Below are 15946 nucleotides of genomic sequence, written 5' to 3' on the forward strand. Positions count from 1 at the left end.
GCTCTCATGATTTGGACTTTGTCCCAAGTCAGTTGGATGCGACTTATAGGGGATGGGCGGGGAGGGGCCTTTCCTCGTACTGCACCTTTTTCCATCAGAACACCCTGTGCAGTTTTCAGGGGTTGAAAGTTTTATATGGGTTAAATAATAGTGATTTTTTTATAAAAAAAATATAAGCCACCATATAAGCAATTTTATGAAAGAGGGTCAAAAAGTATTTGAAAATAATTTATTGAAAACTTTTATAAATGCCTATAAAGCTGATTCTGGACTTAAAGTGATATCTAGAATATACAGAGGGCTTCAGGAGATGAAAATGGCAAGTACCACTTATATAAAAAAAAAAATGGGAAAGAGATACTAACAGTAGCATCCCAGAGGAGACATGGATAAAATACTGTGAATTTCAGTGGAGGATAACAAGGTCAGCTTCATGGAGGGTGTTCGGATGGAAGAGCCTCAGTAGATATTTTATTACTCCTGTTCAGAGGTCTCGTTATTCAGGTACATCCAGCTGCTGGAGGAACTGCGGCTCCCAGGAAGCCAATCACTACCATCTGTTTTGGGATTGTCCAAAAATAAATATCTTTAGGCACGAAATTTACTTAGAAATGGGGACTATTTTTGGGAGAGAAATAACCTTTAATTGGAAAGAGCTTTTCTTTGGACTTATGCACGCAACATCGACAAACACTCAAAGGTATATTAAGTGTAGCTGCAAGAAAGGCTATCACAAAGAAATGGCTTAACCCAGTCTCTCCATCCATAGAGAATTGGTATGACATAATCTATGAAATTTTTGTAATGGAAAGAATAACCTTCTCTGTTAGGCTTCAGGAGAATAAATTTGAGAAAATATGGGAGAAGTGGAAAGCATATATTTCCTCAAAACGCCCTTCTTTTGTCTAAATACTGTGTTTGCTCTGATCTTTTATTTTATTTAAAGGCTGCAGCTTTGTTTCTGTATCACCCCAACTTTTAATTTCAAGTTTTGATTTTGAGTTTGTTATCAAAATGGTAAAAGTTGAATCACATTGTAAAAAAGAATTTAAATCATAATTATATGTGTAAAATGCTGTCATGTCTTTGTGATTCCAAAAAAAAAAAAAAAAAAAAATGAATATCCTTTGGCAAATATGAGCTGTATTTATTCAACACAGCCAAAATGGTTTGAAAAAAAAAAAAAAAAATAGCACAAAATGTCCCTAGGATCTCTTAAGGGTTAAATGTATTTTTTCGTTGAATAAAAATGTATTGAAACGAATAATAACTTAAAATGTAGTATATAATGTTATGTTAATAGTGGCTAATTTCAGTGCATTTTTAATGCGCAACAACCAGACTACATTTCCTCTGCTCTCTAAAGTCGCATGCAAGTACATGTGTATTTGTGCAACGAGCACACCATCAGAGAGAGTTTTTAGTGCCGCCGGGAACATTGCCACCCCACTCAGGTCCTCTCTGAAACCACATCAGGTGAACATGTTGGGTTTTCTAGCGCGCAACAAGAACATGATAACGCAGGTTTAAGGTCTTATAGACTTTATTCTTTATTCTAAACGAAAGGTTTCGTTTTATTATCTTTTTTTTACCATATTTTCATTAGATGTGCATTTAAAATATTTAGCCTAAACAGTTTTTTAAACAGTTTTTGCTTTTTTTCGTTTCACAGTGTATATCTATCCTAGGCTAGAAGCTAAATTTAAACCTTTTTTAATAGAGAAAATCCATGCATTCTTATTGCGCATCCCTGCTCTTCTTTGTTTTGTATTTAACAATAAACACGCATTTGATTTGTCTTAAAGCTGTCTCATCTTTGTCATTAAAAAGCAATAATATACCGAATTATAGCCTAACAATAAAGCTTTTTTATATAGCTCTAAAATCCAGATAAATTAAGTAATTTAAAAAAAAAAAAAAAAAAAAATGGCGGTAATACCGCATACCGTGGTGTTGAGCCACGCTAAATACTGAAAGGGAAAATTCTTTCACCACGACAGCCCTAATCTCAAGACTATCAAAGCATTCTGGAGCAAAATGTGCTGCCCAGTGTCAGAAAGCTTGGTCTTAGTCGCAGGTCATGGGTCCTTCAACAGGATAATGACCCGAAACACACAGCTAAAAACATCCAAGAATGGATAAGAGCAAAGCATTGGACTGTTCTGAAGTGGCCTTCTACGAGTCCTGATCTAAATCCAATTGAACATCTGTGGAAGGAGCTAAAACATGCAGTCTGGAGAAGGCATCCTTCAAACCTGAGACAGCTGGAGCAGTTTGCTCATGAGAAGTGGGCCAAAATACCTGTGGACAGGTGCAGAAGTCTCATTGAGTTACAGAAATCGCTTGATTGCAGTGATTGCCTCAAAGGGTTGTGCAACAAAATATTAAGTTAAGGGTACCATCATTTTTGTCCAGGCCAGTTTCATTAGTTTGTTCTTTTAAATTATTCTGTTGAACCACAATTCAAAAGCAATGTCTGATTTTCATTAGTTGATTTTCAGTTAATTTTATGTATTATTACTTTTGTCAGTTTCAAGTTATTTCAGTGACCATTGTGGGTTTTTCTTTCTTTGATGTAAGGGTACCAACAATTTTGTCCACGTGTGTATATCACTTACATTTTTGAGGCTGAGCCTCTTCCAGAATTTATCTATTTTTTGTTTTTAAAAACAGTAACAAACAAGTTTAGCACAAAGTAAACAGCAAATTAACAATTTATTTAACTGTTAAAACTGCAAACTGGACATATAAAATTTAACATTTGTAACAAAACTATATTAAACCATTTAAGATGTTATAACCTAAAAGATCTAGGTGCTTACCAACTAACATCTATATATCTTAAATAGCTTGTATTTAAAAAAAATACTACGAATATGTACAAATGTGTTTAAGAGTTGTCTTAAACTGAAAATGTATAAAGGAAAGTTAAAAACGTAAAATGTTTTTGGTACATTTCATGTCAGTGATCAACCTATAACAACCTAGTCATGCTATTAGAAATTAAACACAATCAAGAAAACCTCATTTTTTGAGGAGATATGATAGGGTGATGTTTGTGTGAGTTACCTGTAATGTATTGAGTTGCTCCAAAAGGCTGCTAACTTTTCTTGGTACTGCCTTTGAAATCAGGTCCTCTAGAAATCGCTTTCTTTGAGAAGGACCCCAGCCAAAAAACCAGTTTAACACACAACGCTGTTCCTGAAGAGTCACATAAGATAAGGGAACAGGACCATCGCTTAGCCCAAGGTTAAAGGAAGAAATACACGAAAGCTCTCCCAGGCTTGGCAATACCACGCTCTGTGATGCATCATCAAAGTATATATTTGAAGACTGGAGACAACTTTGTCCATCAGATAGATCTACTAGTACATTTGTACTAGGGTTTGACTTGTGGCATTCATGGCCATCGCACTTGAGGTCGTTTACCGAAGACAACTGTGGTTGGCAGGCATCTTGCATAACATGATGAAACCAGGCCATTTCCTAAGACAAGCGGAAACACAACATTTTAATTACTTTTATACACTGTGAAATTCATATCTGACAATACTGACATTGTATAGAAGACAAATGTTTAAAAACCATAATATTCTTATCTAAATGTACACAGGTTTGTACATTTCCAAACGTTTTAAAAATTGCATTTTTTTTAAATGTAGTAAAAAAGAATCTGTTTGGTACTTCTCTGGAATCTTTATTTAAATGGTAGACATTCGATTCCTGGAACATACTCCAAAATTACTATTAATGAAACTTCTTAATGGTTGCAGAATTGAGGATGCTAATTGCTGCATTTTGCAAGTGTAATTTTGGTCCATTATTCCTTGATACGAGACTTCAACAGTCCGTGATCACCATTGCCTGATCCCAAAGATCCACCATACATTTTAATTAGAAAACAGAACTGGACACACTCTGTGCCTACATAGCCACGCTGTTGTAGCACATTCAGAATGAGGCCTGGCATGTTCTTGTTGAAGTAACCATAAACTTCCTGAGAAAAGATGTCACCTTGATGGCAGCATGTGTCACTCTTAAATCCCTATATATAATGCCTCCACGCCTATGGAACCTTCACACATGGAACCCATACCATGGCCAATGATGTACCCCCACACCATGACAGATATTGGCTTTTGCACCTTTTTTTCTTGCATTTTACTACATGTCCCAACATTTACAGAAATGGAATTTGTATGTAAATGAGTAGTATTAAGGGAAATTTTAAAATGTTTTAACGTTACACATTTAATGTTGCAAAATGTTAATATTTTTGTTTGAAATATTTGTCATTTACTGTCGTTTACTAATTCAATTTAGTTTTTTAGGTATAGAAAACCTATAAAATATAAAATTTATAAATTTTATAAAATAAATGTCTCTTAAATAAAATGACATTTATTTTATAAAATTTATAAATTTTATATTTTATAGGTTTTATATACCTAAAAAACTAAATTGAATTAGTAAACCACAGTAAATGACAAATATTTTGAACAAAAATATTAACATTTTCATTAACATCAATGGATCAACAAGCCACAGTCATGTCAGAAAGTAAACAGACTGGATCCGGAGGGCAAAGGAGTATAGATAATGCTGCATGATGTCACCATTTATGTGCAACCTGTATGCTGAACATATAATAAGAAAAGCGGGACTGCAGAAAAATGATAGAAGATTTAAGTTGGTAAAAGAAACATCAATAACCTTTGATATGCAAATGACAAAACTCTAACAGAATAACATGACTACCAGAAAGTCCAGAAGATTTAAAGGCCCGTATAAAGGAAAGTTAAAGAACAAAAAGATGGAACTTAATACAAAAATCATGACAACCGAAAAAACACTAACTTTAAAATTGATGTCTCATTTGAATAGATTGTTCATAGCAAAGGATCCAGCAGTCAGGAAATACAACACCAACTGGCACTTGACAGAACTAAAAGGAACTGAAAATAAAGGAACTAAAAAATTTTCAAATGTAATGATTTGTCTGTTCAGAGATCAGAAGTGTCCAGACATTAGCTGCGTCCGGAATCGCATACTTACAGAGTGCGTACTAGATTGGAGGAAGTATGCACTACTCGGCCGATAAAAAAGTACATACTTTCAGTACAGAAGTATGCAGTATGCACACATCACTACGAACTACATGCGCCATCTTGCCAACGTCAAGTGATGACGTAAGGACGTGATGACGTAATATCACCATAGTTACTCATTACAAACCCCACTCGCCAAAATTTTGGATATTTATCGTGTTTTTGTTATTTATTCGTCTTTAAAATGTTTTATTTTATTTATCTTACTTACACTTGTGAACAGAAGACTCCGTTTTCCGCCATCTTTCTTGTTTCTTATTCCGCTTTGAACGCCTACGCAGCTCCAGTTGCATTATGGGATACATTAGCGGACCGCAAGTGTGCATCGCTTGCATACTCAAACATGGCTGCCCAATAAGTATGTTATCCGGGTACTTCTCGCGTACCTCTTTATTTATACTATGTATTCGGACATACTAACCGCTCTCGCGTACTCATTTCGCGTACTATTAAGTATGGAAGTATGCGATTCCGGACGCAGCTATTGTCTTCTCTGTGGTTTATGGATGTAAAAGCTGGACGAAAAAAAGCAAAGGGGAAAGAATGCAGTGAACAAGCTACTTGACAGGAAAGAGGAGAATAATAAATAGATGACAGATGGTTTGGCCTTAATATAATAAAAAAAAATTTGAGAGTTAAATTAAGTTAAATAAGAGAGAAAAGTAGCAATTAGAAGTCAGACGTAAATAAGTGTACATTGTACATGCAACACAATGGTTTTGTTTTTCAATTTATGTTCATACATGTGTGCAGGTGTATCCAGCTTCATTAATGTGTTGGTGAACAGAACCATGAGTGTGATTGATACAAAGTGTAGTAGAGTTTTTAACAAGACATGGACATCCAAGTTTTTTTTTTTTTTTGTTTGTTTTTTTACAGAAGTCGAATGTAAAGCCATGTGTTTAGTTTGTAGAGAACAGATTGCTGTGTTTAAGGATTACAATTTAAATTGACATTACGGTAAAACGCAGAAAAAGACAAACTTTAACGTGTTTTGCTTATGTATTAGAAGTATAACCTATTGCTTGGCATAGTATTTTTTTTGCAAATTATTTCTCTAACATGAACAGGAAATCAAAAGATGTGGAACAGCTTTCCACCATTCATGTGCTTCTCATGTCCCCTACTCAGGAAACTTAAAAAAGCAATTCTTGTGGTCATTGAAGGACAACCTAACATTACACTTAACACATTCAGTGGTTGTACATCCATCCATCCTTGCAGTGTGCACATCGGACTCATTTGTCCGCCTTTATGGGCTAATGTCCCATGTTACCCAGGAAAAAATGTACTGTGAAGTTTTACAGTAAAACTGTTAAGTTTACAGTTAAACCATAAAAGTTCATAGTTCTACTGTCATTTTTACAGTTTCACCATGAGTACAACTGTGAACTCTCATGTTACCATGAAGTTCATGGTAACCTTTTCAGTGTTTAATAATAGTAACTGTGAAGTTTACAGTTCAACTGTTAAATTTACAGTTAAACCATAAAAGTTCATAGTTCTACTGTCACTTTTACAGTTTGACCATGAGTACAACTGTGAACTCTCATGTTACCATGAAGTTCATGGCCACCTCTTCCGTGGTGTTCCGTGGTGTTTAACAATATTGACTGAAGTTTACAGTTCAACTGTAAACATGATATTGTTGAATTGTAAAATTCAGTTAACTTACAGTTTACAGTTCAACTAAGAATAGTTCAGTCACCTCTTCTAATGTTTGATGTTTACAGTAATTTACAGTTTAACTATGATCATATAGGTAAATGACAAGATACAAATATCAAGACAATAATAATGTAATATTTATGTATTATTTAAAGGAGGTACGTGAAGGTTGTACGTGTATGTGTGTGGGGCTAAGTTAATTACATGACATGAAAAACATGTCAAAAAGACATTATTTACATCTAAAAAATTAGATGATTAACAATATTCCAATAAAAAAAGAATACAGCACAGATTTTACAAAAATACAAATAACCTCATGCAGGCAGGACAAACATTACATTACATCAATATTACATCAGACAGATGACTTTATAACCTTTTATTCTGCCTATTCTGCACAAACCTCTCTTCTACACACATGATGTCAGTCTGGACAGCTGGGCGCGCACATGCGCACTTGATTTGAGACCGTTATCTCAACCAAGCGTCTCAAGCTTGGCGTCAGGTGAACCGCGCGAAATACAAATGTAGAGTCAGTTTCAGTGATTTAATTCTCACAAACGAGTCTGTTAAAGTCCACGCTGTGTATTTACTTAAGACGGAAAATCTCGTCAACGGCTAAACTGTTACCTGGAAAGTAAGAAATGGATAAAAAGACGTTGGTGAAGCGGCGCGCTGCTAAACCCTGAAGTTCGATGGTAAGTCATAAACTTAAACAGTTTATAATAATAAACAATGATATCTTAACTATGCCTGAAATGTTATTAAAAATAAGTGCCCATTTTAGAAAGCCGAAAATAACACAGGTCTCAGGATTATATGTCTTCAAATTAGTTACTTGGGACGTTAGCTAAACTATAACATTAGCATTAACAGTCTGTTTAGTAATGTTTGCAACGCGTTAAGACTGGTGCAATTACTTAGTTTTTGCTGGACCTCCACTATTTTAAGAGCAACAAGGTTAACGTCCACATTTAATTAATGTATATATTAGAGATGTATGAGTACCGATACTAGTATCGGGTATTAGCCCGATACCGCGCTCATTAACTCGTACTCGTACTCGCAAACGAGGCTCCGATACTAAACATCCGATACCTTGTGCCTAGTGCACGTTGCTGCGTTAACGCAGGGGTTTTCAACCTGTGGGGCGCGAGTGCCTGACCGGGGGGCGTGACATTACGAGATTTTTTTACTTCTAAAACTAAAGCAATTCATTTTTCACCCATGGGAGACAGATTGAATTATTCTCACTGACCACGCTCACACGCACGTTTAATGTTATTTAGTTCCGTTTGACAAAAAAAACCCCTTCAAAATAGAGCTAACAGCGAAGATAACCGGTTACAAAAGCGTTTGTTATACAGGGTGGGCCATTTATATGGATACACCTAAATAAAATGGGAATGGTTGGTGATATTAACTTCCTGTTTGTGGCACATTAGTATATGGGAGGGGGAAAACTTTTCAAGATGGGTGGTGACCATGGCGGCCATTTTGAAGTCGGCCATTTTGGATCCAACTTTAGTTTTTTTCAATGGGAAGAGGGTCATGTGACACATCAAACTTATTGAGAATTTCACAAGAAAAACAATGGTGTGATTGGTTTTAACGTAACTTTATTCTTTCATGAGTTATTTACAAGCTATTTACAAGCTTCTCTTTGTTTACAGCCATTGACATGTCGCAGAGGTTAACACGTGAGGAGCGGATAGAAATTGTGTTGATGTCTGGTGAACGCAGTACCCGGGTCATTGCAGCAGATTTCAATACAAGACACCCTACGAGACCACCCATCTCCCATGCTACAGTTAGCAAACTGCTTGCCAAGTTTCGTGAAACTGGTTCAGTGTTGGATTTGCCAAAATGTGGACGCATGAAAACTGTCACTAATGAAGAAACATCAGTGGCTGTCCTAGCTTCATTCAGCAAAAGCCCACAGCGTAGCACTCGCCGCATGTCACTGGAGAGTGGCATCAGTCGAACATCCCTTCGGCGGATATTAGCTACTCACAAATGGCACCCTTACAAACTCCAGCTGCTGCAGCATCTCAATGAGGATGACCCAGATCGGCGCACTGAATTTGCAGAATGGGCAAAACTAAAATTGGAACAGGACCCTCAGTTTACACAGAACATTTTGTTCAGTGATGAGGCAAACTTTTATGTGAATGGTGAAGTTAACAAACAAAACCACCGCTATTGGTCTGACACTAACCCACATTGGATAGATCCCTCCAAGACTGTTGGAACACAAAAATTGATGGTATGGTGTGGTATATGGGGTACAAAGATAGTGGGGCCATTCTTCATCAATGGAAACCTCAAGGCCACTGGATATTTGAAATTGCTACATGATGATGTGTTTCCCTCTTTATGCACTGAAGCTGGCACGTTCCCTGAGTTTTTCCAGCAAGATGGTGCACCACCACATTATGGGTGTCAGGTCCGAGCATTCCTAGATGAACAGTTTCCTGGAAAGTGGATTGGTCGTCGTGAGCCAGTTGAATGGCCCCCAAGGTCTCCCGATCTGACCCCCTTAGACTTTTATCTTTGGGGTCATCTGAAGGCAATTGTCTAAGATACTGTGAAGATTGGCTGTGAAGATACGAGATGTGCAGCACCTGAAACTACGGATACTGGAAGCCTGTGCTAGCATTTCTTCTGCGGTGCATTGACAATCCAACACAATGGGCAGCACTTTGAACACATTTTATAAGTGGTCAGAAACTTGTAAATAACTCATACGTTAAAACCAAGCACACCATTGTTTTTCTTGTGAAATTCTTAATAAGTTTGATGTGTCACATGACCCTCTTCCCATTGAAAAAACTAAAAGTTGGATCCAAAATGGCCGACTTCAAAATGGCCACCATGGTCACCACCCATCTTGAAAAGTTTTCCCCCTCCCATATACTAATGTGCCACAAACAGGAAGTTAATATCACCAACCATTCCCATTTTATTTAGGTGTATCCATATAAATGGCCCACCCTGTATTACAAGTGTTATAGGACGTGTTTGTGTTCAATACTCTGTTCACAGTGTCGATACAGGAGTCGACTCATTTTAAGCGCAGCATAAGTTTCTTTTCTCAGTCAATTCTCCGTGTTTACTGTTATAATGAATGATGCGGTTGTAAATAAACACCAACTACTACAGAACATTTTGTGTGACTCGCTTACCTGATATTACCTGATTATACTGGTTATTACCACAGAGCGGGAGCCGACTCAGAGTCGTTTACGATTTACCGAGGTGAACCCACGAATGGATGTGCTGATAGAATCGGCTCAGATGGGATCGGACTGTATTGTCTTTTTAAAGTAAATATTTCAATCAGCAGAATCGCATTGCATGTATGATGTGCACAGCGTTAATTACGTGCGTTTATTAATGATGAACTTTAATCACGTGCGTTTATTAATGATGAACATTAACTTTAGCTTGTCAGAAGCTTTCTCAATGATGTCTGTGCAGTGTTTTTTTTTTTTTACAATTAGTGATGGCAACCCAAGCAACTGTTCCACTGCACTATTTTACACTAAAAACTACACTATTCCATAATGCTCCAGATTGCATCATTTTAAATAGGTATCGGTATCGGCGAGTACAAAAATACATGTACTTGTACTCGTACTCGGTTGGAAAAAAAATGGTATTGATGCATCCCTAGTATATATATATATATATATATATATATATATATATATATATATATATATATATATATATATATATATATATATATATATACAGGGGTTGGACAAAATAACTGAAACACCTGTCATTTTAGTGTGGGAGGTTTCATGGCTAAATTGGACCAGTCTGGTGGCCAATCTTCATTAATTGCACATTGCACCAGTAAGAGCAGAGTGTGAAGGTTCAATTAGCAGGGTAAGAGCACAGTTTTGCTCAAAATATTGCAATGCACACAACATTATGGGTGACATACCAGAGTTCAAAAGAGGACAAATTGTTGGTGCACGTCTAGCTGGCGCATCTGTGACCAAGACAGCAAGTCTTTGTGATGTATCAAGAGCCACGGTATCCAGGGTAATGTCAGCATACCACCAAGAAGGACAAACCACATCCAACAGGATTAACTGTGGACGCAAGAGGAAGCTGTCTGAAAGGGATGTTCGGGTGCTAACCCGGATTGTATCCAAAAAACATAAAACCACGGCTGCCCAAATCACGGCAGAATTAAATGTGCACCTCAACTCTCCTGTTTCCACCAGAACTGTCCGTCGGGAGCTCCACAGGGTCAATATACACGGCCGGGCTGCTATAGCCAAACCTTTGGTCACTCGTGCCAATGCCAAACGTCGGTTTCAATGGTGCAAGGAGCGCAAATCTTGGGCTGTGGACAATGTGAAACATGTATTGTTCTCTGATGAGTCCACCTTTACTGTTTTCCCCACATCCGGGAGAGTTACGGTGTGGAGAAGCCCCAAAGAAGCGTACCACCCAGACTGTTGCATGCCCAGAGTGAAGCATGGGGGTGGATCAGTGATGGTTTGGGCTGCCATATCATGGCATTCCCTTGGCCCAATACTTGTGCTAGATGGGCGCGTCACTGCCAAGGACTACCGAACCATTCTGGAGGACCATGTGCATCCAATGGCGGTGCCGTGTATCAGGATGACAATGCACCAATACACACAGCAAGACTGGTGAAAGATTGGTTTGATGAACATGAAAGTGAAGTTGAACATCTCCCATGGCCTGCACAGTCACCAGATCTAAATATTATTGAGCCACTTTGGGGTGTTTTGGAGAAGCGAGTCAGGAAACGTTTTCCTCCACCAGCATCACGTAGTGACCTGGCCACTATCCTGCAAGAAGAATGGCTTAAAATCCCTCTGACCACTGTGCAGGACTTGTATATGTCATTTCCAAGACGAATTGTCTAGCTCCAGAAACCGAACTTTAATGCTGGGGCCGTCCGGCGAGTCTCGTATACACCGTTTCAAATGAATATTCATGAGTCCGTAGATGTTCCTAAGACGCTTCCGCTTGGTGGTAAACAGCGCTCAGAACAACAGCGATTGACCACAACTGCTTCAATTCTTTTGCGCTAGTTCAGGTGTGATTTATTGACAGTATGTCTAAATTAAAGTTAGGAACATGTTGTTCGGTTGGCGGATGTTCCCTCAGGCCAGGTACAAACTTGCTTTCAGAAATGAAAGTGTACAGATTTCCAAAAGACAACGCACAGCGAAACGCTTGGATTGCTGCTGTAAATAGAGACGGCTGGATACCCACCATCAGCTCTTATAATAAATGTAATATATATTATTTCATAATAAAATATTGTGAACAAATGTACTCAGTTGAACGCTGTTCTCATGCTGTCTTGTCCCTGACGTTTAGCTTAAGTGTATTAAAATACGCCGGCACTTAATATTTGTATTAATAGAACAGAATAAACATAAGCCTTAAAAAGTGTACATTTTCCTTAGAATACGATGTAAAAGCCATAACTTTATAGGACTATATTTTGGGGAAATGTCACTATATGGAATTATATTAATAGCTTAATTAGCTGTAATAATTAGCTTAGCTTAATTATTAAATGACACGCAGACCTGTAAAGAAACATATGGTTCTACTTTTGTAATACAAAAAGTAAATAAACTATTTATGAATACATTGTGCTTACTGTGAAATATTTCATGTATTTCCAGTTAGGCTATAAAAAAAATCGTTTTAGCATGAGCTAATATGTTCTAATTCAGATGAGAAGTAATTCACTGTGGTTTGCCATATTTTTATCATATTATAATGGCTCTTAGCTCAACAGACACAAAAGGGGAGATGACACAATAATGATGTTAATAATTATTTTAATAATGAATTGTATGCGTTCAAACTGCGGTATGCTTTCACTGCCTCTCTGGTGTAAACACACTCCGTTTCAACAAGGTAGTGACACACGGCTGGGTATGTTACCGCAGGCAAACGTTTTAGGTCAGCGGAAAAACACTGACTTCTTAAATTCTCCTCAAAAGGGGCTGGTAAAGATACTTGATGATCTATCATTCATTTCTGCTTATATCGCGTTTGTTCCGCGTTCGGGAGACTCGCAAAGTACGAGCTCGTCATGTTGACAGCTGGATGGATGTTTAAAAATGGCGCTACCGGAAAGGCGAAAGGAACAGACATGCGCAGTAGCGTTGTTATTGTTTACCCTCATTGAAACGGTCTATACAAAACTAAACCAACTGAACGTCCAAACGCACATGTATAAACCTGGTGCTGCATTCTGATTGGCTGAGCTGAATGTCGCTCACATATCGCCGCTACAAAATTGTCCCGCCCTTCACTGTCTCTGATTGGTTTAGACCATGATTTGGGCCTGATGTGTGTCTGTTGTTCTACCACAGGGAGACTTTCAGAGTAGCGGAGACTTTTTTCCCCTCGAACGGCTGGTTGCACCGGTGCGACCTCAGATTTTTTTTAGTCGCACCATTGAGAAATTTGGTCGCACTCTAGAGTCCTGCTACACCATACTAATAAATTATTGTGGTCTAAAACCAGGTGTTTCAGTTATTTTGTCCAACCCCTGTATATATACAGTGTATCACAAAAGTGAGTACACCCCTCACATTTCTGCAAATATTTCATTATATCTTTTCATGGGACAACACTATAGACATGAAACTTGGATATAACTTAGAGTAGTCAGTGTACAGCTTGTATAGCAGTGTAGATTTACTGTCTTCTGAAAATAACTCAACACACAGCCATTAATGTCTAAATGGCTGGCAACATAAGTGAGTACACCCCACAGTGAACATGTCCAAATTGTGCCCAAATGTGTCGTTGTCCCTCCATGGTGTCATGTGTCAAAATCCCAGGTGTAAATGGGGAGCAGGGCTGTTAAATTTGGTGTTTTGGGTACAATTCTCTAATACTGGCCACTGGATATTCAACATGGCACCTCATGGCTAAGAACTCTCTGAGGATGTGAGAAATAGAATTGTTGCTCTCCACAAAGATGGCCTGGGCTTTAAGAAGATTGCTAACACCCTGAAACTGAGCTACAGCATGGTGGCCAAGGTCATACAGCAGTTTTCCAGGACAGGTTCCACTCGGAACAGGCTTCGCCAGGGTCGACCAAAGAAGTTGAGTCCACGTGTTTGGCGTCATATCCAGAGGTTGGCTTTAAAAAATAGATACATGAGTGCTGCCAGCATTGCTGCAGAGGTTGAAAACGTGGGAGGTCAGCCTGTCAGTGCTCAGACCATACGCCGCACACTGCATCAACTCGGTCTGCATGGTCGTCATCCCAGAAGGAAGCTGACGCACAAGAAAGCCCGCAAACAGTTTGCTGAAGACAAGCAGTCCAAGAACATGGATTACTGGAATGCCCTGTGGTCTGACGAGACCAAGATAAACTTGTTTGGCTCAGATGGTGTCCAGCATGTGTGGCGGCGCCCTGGTAAGAAGTACCAAGACAACTGTATCTTGCCTACAGTCAAGCATGGTGGTGGTAGCATCATGGTCTTGGGCTGCATGAGTGTTGCTGGCCCTGGGGAGCTGCGGTTCATTGAGGGAAACATGAATTCCAACATGTACTGTGACATTCTGAAACAGAGCATGATCCCCTCCCTTCGAAAACTGGGCCTCATGGCAGTTTTCCAACAGGATAACGACCCCAAACACAACCTCCAAGATGACAACTGCCTTGCTGAGGAAGCTGAAGGTAAAGGTGATGGACTAAACCCAATTGAGCACCTGTGGCGCATCCTCAAGTGGAAGGTGGAGGAGTTCAAGGTGTCTAACATCCACCAGCTCCGTGATGTCATCATGGAGGAGTGGAAGAGGATTCCAGTAGCAACCTGTGCAGCTCTGGTGAATTCCATGCCCAGGAGGGTTAAGGCAGTGATAATAATGGTGGTCACACAAAATATTGACACTTTGGGCACAATTTGGACATGTTCACTGTGGGGTGTGCTCACTTATGTTGCCAGCTATTTAGACATTAATGGCTGTGTGTTGAGTTATTTTCAGAAGACAGTAAATCTACACTGCTATACAAGTTGTACACTGACTACTCTAAATTATATCCAAGTTTCATGTCTATAGTGTCGTCCCATGAAAAGATATAATAAAATATTTGCAGAAATGTGAGGGGTGTACTCACTTTTGTGATACACTGTGTATATATATATATATATATATATATATATATATATATATATATATATATATATATATATGTCTTATTTATACACATATCTCTACATTAATTAAATGTGGACGTTAACCTTGTTGCTCTTAAAATAGTGGAGGTCCAGCTTTTTCTTTTGAATGATTGTGTGCTTTAAATTATTGCTGTGAAGCTGGGGCAGTTGATCAAAGTTTATATGATTTATTCAGAAAATGTCTATTAACACACATTTCAGGTTTTTCCTACTCTTATAAGACTTGGGCACCACCTAAGCCCAAGCCCAGTGACCACACCACGTAAGCCCACCAACAACCCAGGGAAAACCCTGCATTTGTGCCACTGTGTTTAAGCTATTGTAGCATTCTGTTAACTACATATTTTAAATATGAAATTAAAAACAGGAAAATGGCCACATGTCAAGGAAGGCTGCTGAGTTTGAGAGAGTCTTAGTGTCCAACAGAGAAGACCCGGGTATTGTAGATAACAGTATCTGCCTACATTTATATCAGCACATAAGGACATGTTTTCCATATGCTAGTTCATGATAGTAGCAGCAAGTTTGATATTCAGTACATTGCTTTACTATCACATCCACAGAATGTTACTGTTTTTGTAGCCTCAGATAACTACATATTCTAAATCATTTCATTCTAGGACTATGCTGTAAAGGAGAAAATTACAAGGAGGCCTGGATCTGGGAAACTTAAAGTAAGTGCTAGTTGATACAGTTTTGGTGCTGACAATGTCTATTCATCCATTCATTCATCCATCTTTGTGCCCGCCTGCCCATCTATATATGCTTAAAGCCCTGACTGTTTTCAACTTCTGTTGGGTGTGTTACCACGGGGTGAATGCTAAACTATGTACTGATTGCATAGCTGCTGATATAAATTATTTGATTCTTTTTCAGTCTACTAGTGAATCAGATGGGCCATGCCGATCCATCTTAAGGCAGTCAGAGCTGCTAAAATAATGAAGAAAAAAAAAA

The 15946-nt window shown here is 38.3% G+C and overlaps 1 protein-coding gene and 1 long non-coding RNA gene across 2 annotated transcripts in view; one reads left to right on the forward strand and one right to left on the reverse strand.

Annotated features, from left to right (window-relative positions):
- c4h14orf119 (chromosome 4 C14orf119 homolog) overlaps positions 1-15946 on the reverse strand; it is a 43658-nt gene that overhangs the window by 24172 nt on the left and 3540 nt on the right. The window contains exon 2 of the mRNA XM_062993942.1: positions 3070-3486. Within this exon, the coding sequence (XP_062850012.1) occupies positions 3070-3483 (414 nt within the window). The 5' untranslated portion in view covers positions 3484-3486. The remainder of the gene's footprint in view (positions 1-3069; positions 3487-15946) is intronic.
- Positions 7459-15935, forward strand: LOC134312206 (uncharacterized). The gene is made up of 4 exons (XR_010011514.1): positions 7459-7477; positions 15360-15429; positions 15613-15666; positions 15869-15935. It is a non-coding gene; the product is annotated as an uncharacterized LOC134312206 (long non-coding RNA).

The sequence above is a fragment of the Trichomycterus rosablanca genome, chromosome 4, assembly GCF_030014385.1.
Source record: "Trichomycterus rosablanca isolate fTriRos1 chromosome 4, fTriRos1.hap1, whole genome shotgun sequence".
Lineage (NCBI taxonomy): Eukaryota > Metazoa > Chordata > Actinopteri > Siluriformes > Trichomycteridae > Trichomycterus > Trichomycterus rosablanca.